Genomic DNA, 10,230 nt, shown 5'->3' on the forward strand with positions numbered 1-10,230 from the left:
GGTGGCCATGCGGCCGGCGGTGACTCTGCTGTGCTGCTGGGCGCTGGCCGCGCTGCCCCGGGCCGGCGGCTCCTGCCCCTCGCAGTGCAGCTGCGCCTTCCACAGCCTCAGCGAGGGGACCAAGGCCAGGTACGCCGGGCGCTCTCGCGGCGGGGTCGGGCGGTGCTTCTGCTCCTCTCGGAGGATGCTCGCAGGAGAAAATATTGTGGCTGCGCTTTGTGGCCATTATTTTTCCAGTTGCTCCGCGCTCTAGCTATATTTGCAGAGGATTAGCTCCTGAAAACACAGTAAGCTGATTTCAGAGAAAGCGTTTGGGCATCTCCTCTGTGAGAACCGAAGTGACATAATTATTGCTGGTGTAATGGCAAAAAGAGAATAAAATTTAAACAATATTTTTGGCTTTTTTTACCTTTCTGCTGAAAATTCTGGTCCTAAAAGTTTTTATTCTGCTCTGCTGGTTTGTTGCTAAAGTGTGACTAGATTTGATTCATGTTGTAGTACCAATTTACTTTAAAAATCCTTCAGCTGGAGATTTTAGGCATAGCAATAGACTTTAGACAAGAATGAACTAAAAAAAAGACAGTAACAACAACAACAAAAAATGAAGTTCATTCTCAGATTGGAAACTTTCCGTTAAAAAAGAAGACAAGACCAGAAGGACATCCATCTTTGAAAGCAAAGCTATTGAACACAGATTTCTCAGGAGGACTGTTATAAAAGAGTCCTTCTGAAGGGTAAGCACAAAGTATCTGACTTAAAGAAAATAGAGGCCATATTTTCATAAGGTCTGGTTCACAGAAAAGGAGGTTCTATGACAGAGATACAGGATTTGCAAAATCCTTTGTAATAAACTCTTTCTAGACTGAAATGTTTTTTCATTACTGAAATGAGATATTTTGGAACCCCATGAAATAGCTCTACTTTCTTATCTCTTTTATAGTGCTATAGATTTAAACTTTCCCAGTAATAAGAAGCATGGTGGAGACACACGTAGCCTGCAATTGCTAAAAGGGAGTGTAACAGTGTGAGAGCCAATTATTTTTCCATAAATGTCACAGTTCCCAGGGGAATTTCCTCTCAGTGACTGGAAAAAGCTGTTGTGCATTTTAGCAAGATACATAATGAAGCAAATATCCATTAGTCCCTTAGGGAGCATAATGCCACCTTTTTTTTTTTTTTTTGCATTATGATTCATATTTCTCACTAGAAGGAGATTATCCCATAGATTAAATGTTTAGTGCTCACTGACATAATTTAGGGTCACTATGAGAAGCATTCTGCTTTACTGCCATGGTCTTTCTGTTGGTAACATTTTCTGACATGACTACACAAAGTAAAATGTTTTATTTATAGTGGATTTCTGGATTTTTCTTATTTGGTAGATTTTTATCTTCCTCAAAATCTCAGCTTTCAGCAGAAGGTGGACAGGATTTAATGCCACAATAAAAGTGTTGGGTGAGAGTAATGTACTGTGTTTTGATTATAAATTAACAATCTAACTGTAGGCTCAAACAGCATTTAAATCTGGGAAATCTGCCTGAGTAGTTCAGCAATGTTATATATTTCTTGTTGATAGTAGAGAAATAATTGCTTTCAGCCAAAACCAGCCTGGTTTTGACAGCTTTGTAATATTCTGTTTATAGAGGCTGTGTGTTAGGAAAACATTACTTAACTGATCACATTATATTTCTTGTGGTGTCTTGTTCAGCAAGTAGACTGGAACATGCCCATCCAACCCCTTACCTTTTGCAGGTGGCTTGGTATTTTTTTAAGAACTTGCCTTCCCCTACTTGCTGATAGGCAAATTAAAATTTAGTCTGAGAGACCTGTTTTGTCTCCCTTCATATCTCATGGCTCTCTACATACCCAAGTCACAATTTCTAGGATGAAGGCTGCCAAATGCAGCACAGGCTTTCCATGCTTTGACCTTTAGAGATTAGAAATGGGGAGGAATGATTAAAACACATAAATCTGCCTTGCTTTCAGTATAGCATTTTCCAAAGAGTTAATTTTCTGTGCTTTCACTCTCATGGCTGTATGTGCCTGCAGTGCAGTGACTGCTACCATCGTTACACACCCTCCATAGTAAAGCAGAGCTTAATCCAGAGTACTTCCAAGGAGTTGTTAGCTGGCTTTCTTATCCTCATTTCTCAAACCAAAGTTCCTGTGTCATATTTAATCTATGTAACTTCTTGCCCTCCCACATGTCAATAAGGCTTCTTTTTGTAGGGCTTTTATAGTTCAATTTATGGATCCTTTCATTTTAACTTGCACTAGAATCCTCTGCTGTGCATGAATGTTGTCACTGCTATCACAAGTACTCTAAAAAAAATGATAGCAAAACCCAACAGGAACACTAAATGGGCCAGATGTGGACCCACACCACTCCAGGAGAGGCACAGCGCTGTGATCTCTGCACTCAGAAGGCACATATGAATTACTGCAAGCCGGTGTATTTATGGTGATGATGCAGAGATGAGCAGCAACAAAGAAATAACAAGAAAAAATCTTGTGAAAAAAGAAAGGCAGATCAAAATCTTGCATTAAAATAAGGTTTCAGATCTTTTCAAAATAAAGGAATGTCAAATCTTTGCTTGTCCTTGTCTTTGCCACCAGGACAGTGCTGTGCAATGACCCAGAGATGACCCTCCCTCCTGTGAACATCCCTGTTGATACAAGCAAGCTTCGGATAGAAAAGACAGCCATCCGCAGGGTGCCAGGAGAGGCTTTCCACCTGCTTCACAACCTGGAGTACCTCTGGATGCCCTATAACTCCCTGGCCAGCCTCAGCAGCATCACCTTCAAGGGCCTTCGTCGTCTGCAGGAGCTGAGGCTGGACGGGAACAACCTAATATCATTCCCCTGGGAGAGCCTGGCTGGCACGCCACAGCTGAGGCTCCTGGATTTACACAACAACGAGCTCACCTCAGTCCCCCCAGATGCTGCTCGTTATGTCAAGAACATCACATACCTGGATCTGTCTAGCAATAAGCTGATGACTCTTCCTCAGGCTCTCATTGCCACCTGGGCCAACCTCCAGGCTGTGCCCTACTTCCCCAATGATAACTCCAAGATCATCCTAGGTAAGAGAAGTGCCTGCCATTTTGCAGGGTGCACGAATGTCAGGAGCTCCTCATCTTCTTGCAGCATTTTCACCCACTGTGGTTGCCATAGCAAATACCCTGCTATTATATGTATACAATTTAATAGCCTAAATAATATGTGTAAATTCATTTCCATATTAACAAACTCACCTCAGGCTCATCACACCCATCTTATTATGCCATAAATTTCATTACTTGCTTGGGTCTTTGCAGCACAAAATTGGTGACTCTTGCTCAAGGCTTTTTTAGTTATTGCACTGCCATTTTGGATAGAAATACAAACATGTTTACAGCTCTTCATCATTTGTGTGCTCTTTTCTAATATCACTGTGTTTGGAATTGACCCATTTTAAGCAGAACAAAATAAAAGGATGGATAATTTATTATGCCTAAATTAAAGAGGAATAATGCCACGACTGAGCATAAAATCTGGGTCAGAGCTGCCAATTTGTCTCTTCCCTGAGCCTTGTTTATCTGTTCACACAGAATTAAAGCCTAGTCTACCCAAGCACACCAAGACAGTGCTGCCTTGAAGGGCAGCTATGAAGCTCCAAGAATACCCTTTCTGGTGGCAGCTCTAGGCTCCCCAGAGGTATGGCTTTGGGGCAATTATCCATTTTTGTGTCAGGGTGTCTCACAGCTGGCTCTCAGTTGCAGGATGCCCAGGTGAGGTTTTGAGCACAGTTCCTAGTTCAGGGGACTATTACATGGTCTTTTAGCAATTGTTCACTGTTCAAATCCAGGTTGATGATGGCTCAGAGTTGTTGCCATCTGCACATACAGCCTCTGCAGCAGGGGTGTGAGCTCACGCACCTGCTGATCATCTCAGCAGAGGCACTGCAAGTTTCCTCTCACTCTGGCAAGTGCCTGCTCTTTGTTCCCTTGATAAATTTAGGGAGGTGAAGTTTTTAGAACCGGATTGAAGTGGAAAGAGATACAAGACTTTAGAAAGATACAAAATACCACCTACAAAGCTTTTAGTGTCCTTAGCAGATGTTGCTGAAGGTTTCACTAGCATCAGGAGAGGAGCAGGTGTTTCATGATCCTATTTTGCCAGATGCAGTAACAAGTTCTTTAAGCCAAAACTGGCAGTTTGGGATTGCCCATTTCATTCGTGGCAAGACTGCCTAGATCATACTTTTCCCTTTTTATTTTTAGAGTCAAGTTATGTGTAAAAATGTTATTCCATTCAATATAGATTAGGAGAGTGTTTTATCAAGAACAGATCATGCCTTGATGCACTTGGCCAAATTGAGTAGTATCCAGCTATGCACAGGTTGATTGTGCCAGGATCCTGAAAAATTAATGTAGCCATATGAGTACAATGCTAAAATTAATGCAGTAATGTACAGACCCTCCAGCAAATTAATGCAGTAATGTACAGACCCTCCAGCTTCTAGTTCCTATCCTGTGGACACCCAGAGGAGCCATGTAGATAAAATGCATGTCCCTCACAGGAGCAGGCTGGAAAAACACAGCTGCATGTTTCTGTCTCACTCTGCTCATGACTGTTTCTCATGGAGGCATAAAAAATCATGAATAATAAAAAGAGTCAGCCCAATCCATTCCTTGTCTGCAGTGCATCACTGTGACTCCAGAGCCACTGCCTGCAGACTCCTTCAAGAAGTAATTCCTCTGCTCAGTTGCTGGCTAATAGCCTGTGCCAAGGGTGCAAGCTTTTCCACATGAGGACTGCCCACGTGAGCCCATGCACTGTGCTGTGCAGGGCAGCAAAGGCCTCACTGGGCTTTGTGGTGCTGCTGCTTCAGCTGGAGCTGGGGCACCTGCTGGGGAACCTGGGATCAATTGTTATCTAGTGCATGAACTAGAAACTGCTAGCAAAAATGCCATAAAACAGCAAAGCCAAGCTGAATGTTCATTATTTACTTAGTCCCCTTTCACTTTAACACATTGATTTACAAGAACTGGCCTCCTGCCAAAACCCATCACTTCCAGATCCTCTTCTAAGCCCAGGGAAGAAGATATGGAATGCACTCAGAAGAATTTTTCCACAGCATCTTTAAAACAGTTTGGGGGAGTATTAGTGCTCTTCCCTTTCAGGCAGGTGCCAGCCCCAGGCATGTCCTTGGGCTGTGCATGGAAAAGAGGAGGTGCAGCCCCCTCAGAGGGAGCAGAGCTCACTCCTGTGGCAGGCAGGAGGCCCGGGAGCCATGCTCCTGGCTTAGGCTTCAAATGTGCGCCTGGCGTTAGATGGCATTAACATCCCTAGTGCCAATTCTGCTAGCTAAAACCATTAGAGACCACAACGTGCCCACAGCACAGCTGGATGTGAACATTTTAAAGCAGGATGACACAGATTTAATCAGAATGCAGCAACTAATGCTCATGGATATGCATGGCTCCAGTTCCAAATTTCTTTTTTCAGTACTATCTTCACAGGTCTATTTTTAATAATGTATATTTTTTTTCAGAATTGGAATTCAATAGATACAGACTGGGAGAGCAGAATAAAGAAGAGAAACATTCAAAGAGTCTGAAACAGGAGTGTGTTTCTCAATATATCGCTTTCTGTGTGTATAGCCTTAATATAGCTATGGTCTATCTACATTTTTTATATACCATAACAGACATACTCTTCAATTTAATCCTTAAAACAGTTCTTTCATGTTATCCAGTATAAATTAGCATTTCAGGAAAAGCAACTGATTACCAAAATAATGAAAATAGAGTAATAGGGCTGGAAGAGGACTATGACAGGCAAGTAGGATCAGCCACAGCTATTGCAGGTGTAAAAAGTGGCATGACAATCTGGCTAGTATTTTAAGAATGTCCAGTGAGAATTTTCTGGCCTGTCAGAGACTTCATAGTCTCCTCATGCCAAAAAAATCCACAGCCCTTCTCCCATGAGTACTTGTTTTTTTCATCCTGGAACAAAACGTGTTTATAATAAATTCTGAACAAAATGTTTTTATAATAAATTCTTGTTTTGCTTCTTTATGTGCATGAATCACAATGTTTTCATGATATGAATAATCCTGCTTTGAACTTAAAGAACATTATTTCAGACCCAGATTTGGAGATTCTTTAGCAAGTCACATTTATTCCATTCTGGCAACTGTGGGATCCATCAGCCAGCAGCAGTGGGGGGACACACCCTTCCCACCCCACATACTCCTGCACAGGCAGTTCTTGCAGGGCAGACTGGGAGTCTGTCACACTGTGTCCTGCTGAAAAATAGAAACAAAAGTGGCAGAAACAAAAGGTGCTGTTGGAGTGACTTAGTGCCCTCATTTCTTTTTGACAGGTTTGCAAGACAATCCTTGGGTGTGTGACTGCAGTCTGTACGAAATGGTGCATTTCCTAAATTTCCAGTCTCCTAACATAGCCTTCATTGAGCCCAGGCTGAAATGCTTCACCCCCAGGAGCCTTGCAGGCGTCTTCTTCAGCCAGGTGGAGCTGAGGAAGTGCCAGAGCCCCGTGGTGCACACATCTGTAGCCAAGGTGAAGACCATCCTGGGCAGCACGGTGCTGCTGCGCTGTGGTACCACGGGCGTGCCCATCCCCGAGCTCAGCTGGAGGAGAGCTGATGGGGCTCAGCTGAATGGCACAGGTGGGTTTGCTTTAAGCTTTTCTGCACATGTGGAATGACTGAGGCAGACCTGTACTAGGTGCAATCCACCTTTGCATTGTGATTTTCTACAGGCTATAAAAGCACTTATATATTGATCTTAATATTATCAGATAAATGTGTGTTATCATGTGTAAGAAGTTGGTTTTGCTTTGTTTCATAGCAGTTGTGGTTGTGAGACAAGTCAAGGGATTTTCTGCAAATCTTGGAGCTAAAGAAATGAAGTATTTCCAACAGTAGCAATTAGCTGTTTTCAGTTAGTTGGTTATTTAGTGACCGAAAAGGCTTTCCACTGAATTATTCTATATTCTATTTATCTATTCTGTGGCTAATCCATTAGCAAACATCTCTGGCAGAGAGATGTCTGATGTGAATTCAACTGGGATTCAGATCAGCTGTAGAAGAAAGAAAAGGCTGCAAGCATACAACACTACCAATATATAAAAAGATGAAAAAACCACTAAAATGCTGAAAGATGCAACAATTTGGTGGGAATGTCCCCAAGGAATCATTCCCTCTGACAGACTGACAAGCTCTCCCGGGGAAGAAGGTCTGTGGAAGAAACCCTGACCACATGGTCTGAGCACCTCTCCTGGGGGAAGCCTTCAGACACTGGTTTTGTGATTGATCATGATTTTTTTTCCATTCACAAGAACGTTTGGGGTTGTAATTGCAACACTGGTACTTTAACGTGTGGGGAATTTAGGGAAGAAACCTTTGCTCTGCTGAAGACAGCTGTCCTTAGCTTTTTGTCCTAGAAATTCAAGTCAAGACTTGAACCTGCTTGCCTCCAACCTGCCCTGACTTTCAGAGAGGATCTAAACCCAGCAGATAAATTGCTAAGTATTGGGTCTGATCTTCAAAGGGTTACAGGGCTCCTCGGTGCACAGAACAGGGAAGAGAGCAATTCCCTTTCACAGCAGCAGAACCATTTGTAACAAGTATCATTTCCTGGGATCTGCACAAGTCATTGCTCTGCTGTGCAGGATGTAGCAGAGCTGCTCCTCATAATGATAATGTGTACCCATCACCCTGCAAACATCCCTCCTACACTTGAAAGAGAACCACCACAAAAAATAGAATGGGGTGATTTCCTGAAAGTCTGTGTTGAGTTTACTTTGAGCTGCAACTGAGAATGATGTATTTTGTGCTCCATTAAATCAGATGCTAGCACCTTTCAATAAAAAGTTGGCTGGAAAGATAGATTATTTCTCAGCAATGGCAGCTTCTGTGCCAATGCTATAACGTGACTATTTGAAATGCTGGTGTTCTGAGCAGAAAGGAGTGAGAAACAGCCCACAGTCTGTATCTACAGGTAATTGCCATAGGTAGAACCCATAGCTTTATGATTTTTAAAGCACAATAAATAATTAAACTGAAAAAGTAACTTCTGTTACCCTGTATTTTGCTGCCATTGGAAGGGACCCTGGTTGCCAAGGCTGGATCCTGACCCCAAGAGGGTTTGGGAGAAGTTTGCACTCTCTTACTTTTGCCTTTCAGACATCTCCCTGGTTTACCTTCCAGCAGGAAAGGGCTGAGACAGCACATGCCCATCCTAAGAAGGCTGGTTAAATAATGAAGAGGGTGCTTTACCCTTCCACAAGATCCCAACCCTTTTTTTTTTTCCCTGCACCAATAGAAAAAGGCAAAAAAAGGTAGTTTTAGCCTGCAAGTAAATCACATGAGCAAATCAACACTCAGCTATATACATATCATTTGCTGGTAACCAAATGTACACCTGTGTAAGGATAAACACCTGCAATAATTAAGCAATAGAAGGGGTATTATCTTTCAACTATTTTTCCATATACTCTAGGCTAGTCTGTGTGTGTTTATTACATTAAAATTTCCACTGTTTGTATTTTCTTTGCATCCACAGTCTGCATCTAATGCTTGATCATGTTGTTGCCTGATCCTTCCACTCTTTTAAGTATTGTACCTACATACGAATTTTCAAGCTCTTATTTTTAATGGAAGAACCTTTCTGGTTATGGTTTCAAGCTGTACATCAGTTTGGAGGAAATGGCATCAATTTTTTCAGTATATTCATTTTGAAGCAGTTCAAATCCTGACATAATCTAATGATAGTCCTTTTCTTAGGTTTATTTTGATTTTGTAATGTTCTTGGTGGCAAGCGGAAATTCTTTGGTGTATACTTAATCGAGCAGATATTTGGTGATGGAGTCTTACAAACATGGAATTAATTCCATTTATTATTGCCTATTTATTTAACATTTTTCCTGCCTTGCAGTTCACCAAGAGATTTCCAGTGATGGGATGAGCTGGTCTATCCTGGGCCTGCCTGTAGTCTCTTACCTTGACTCCGGAGAGTACATCTGTAAAGCAAAGAATTTCCTGGGGGCAACAGAGGCCTTCATCTCGCTCATCATCACAGACTCAGAAAGCACAGATGACCCCAACTCTAGTGCCAAAGGCACGTGGAATGGCAAGGCCAGCGGGATGGAGGCAGCTGCCTACAATGACAAACTGGTGGCCAGGTACGTTATCACCACCTCCACCGTGCCCACCCTGGGGGCTGGGGCGGGCACCGGGGACAGCGTGCTCCTCCCGGACGCGGCACAAGACAGCAACCCCCAGAACCTGCTGGTGAGCCCCACCACGGGCCAGCAGGAGCCAGAGAGGATGGTGAGGTCTGTCAGGGTCATAGGGGACAGCGACCAGAGCATCACCCTGGCCTGGAAGGCGCCTATGGCAAAGAACACCACGGTGTTCAGTGTCCTTTATGCCGTCTTTGGGGAGAGGGACATGCGGCGGATCAACGTGGAGCCAGGGAAGACCAAGGTCACTCTTTATGGGCTGCTGCCAAAGACCAAATACATCGTGTGCGTCTGTGTGAAAGGGCTGATCCCCAGGAAGGAGCAGTGCATCATATTCTCCACAGACGAAGTTGTCAGTGCAGGAGGGACGCAGAAGCTCATCAATGTGGTTGTCATCAGCGTGGCCTGCGTCATTGCCGTGCCTCTGACACTGGTGGTCTGCTGTGGAGCGCTGAAACGGCGCTGCAAAAAGTGCTTTGTGCGAAAGCCCAAGGACGTGCAGGAATCGTACGTCACCTTTGAAAGCCTGTCCCCTGGGGCCAAGGCCAAGGGCGTGGAAGGAGAATACCTGACCAGGCACACCCCTGACGAGTCCAACAGGCTGCTGTCCGCCCGCTCCAGCGTGGACTCGGAAGCCATACCAAAGATAGAGGGACAGCCTAATGAGTACTTCTGCTGACAGTACCTAGGCTGACTGTCAGCTCGCCCAGTGGGAAGTGTGTGGCTGTATCTGTGACTCTGCTCCAGCACTGCAGGCCACCCTGTCCATGCTTCTGTCTCTGACATCTTCTGGAAGAGGATGCAAGAGGGCAGACGGTGCCCAACCTTTAGAGAAGCATGTTGCTCACACCACTTGGGGCTGGCTGCTTTGTACCCAGTCAAAAGCTTCTCTGACAATGGCCTCATTCTCCTGGACCACTTTTTTTTAGGTAGTTTTTTTTTTCCCTGTCAAATGAAGTGTGCACACTAAGTGTAAGGA

The 10,230-nt window shown here is 43.9% G+C and overlaps 1 protein-coding gene across 1 annotated transcript; it reads left to right on the forward strand.

The window, feature by feature from the left end:
* The first annotated feature begins 7 nt into the window (after nucleotides 1-7).
* On the forward strand, nucleotides 8-9,930 carry LRIT1 (leucine rich repeat, Ig-like and transmembrane domains 1). The gene is made up of 4 exons (XM_041405010.1): nucleotides 8-129; nucleotides 2,617-3,083; nucleotides 6,370-6,675; nucleotides 8,945-9,930. Exons 1-4 carry the CDS (start codon nucleotides 8-10, stop codon nucleotides 9,928-9,930), a joined length of 1,881 nt encoding a protein of 626 aa, XP_041260944.1.
* The last annotated feature ends 300 nt before the right edge of the window (nucleotides 9,931-10,230 follow it).

The sequence above is a fragment of the Onychostruthus taczanowskii genome, unplaced genomic scaffold (assembly GCF_017590055.1).
Source record: "Onychostruthus taczanowskii isolate IOZ18803 unplaced genomic scaffold, ASM1759005v1 scaffold22, whole genome shotgun sequence".
Lineage (NCBI taxonomy): Eukaryota > Metazoa > Chordata > Aves > Passeriformes > Passeridae > Onychostruthus > Onychostruthus taczanowskii.

Coding starts and splice junctions, on each gene's coding strand:
- LRIT1 (XM_041405010.1), top strand. CDS start 8: ATGCGGCCGGCGGTGACTCTGCTGTGCTGCTGGGCGCTGGCCGCGCTG. Junction 3,084..6,369: donor TAACTCCAAGATCATCCTAG/GTAAGAGAAGTG, acceptor TCTTTTTGACAG/GTTTGCAAGACAATCCTTGG. Junction 6,676..8,944: donor GGCTCAGCTGAATGGCACAG/GTGGGTTTGCTT, acceptor CCTGCCTTGCAG/TTCACCAAGAGATTTCCAGT.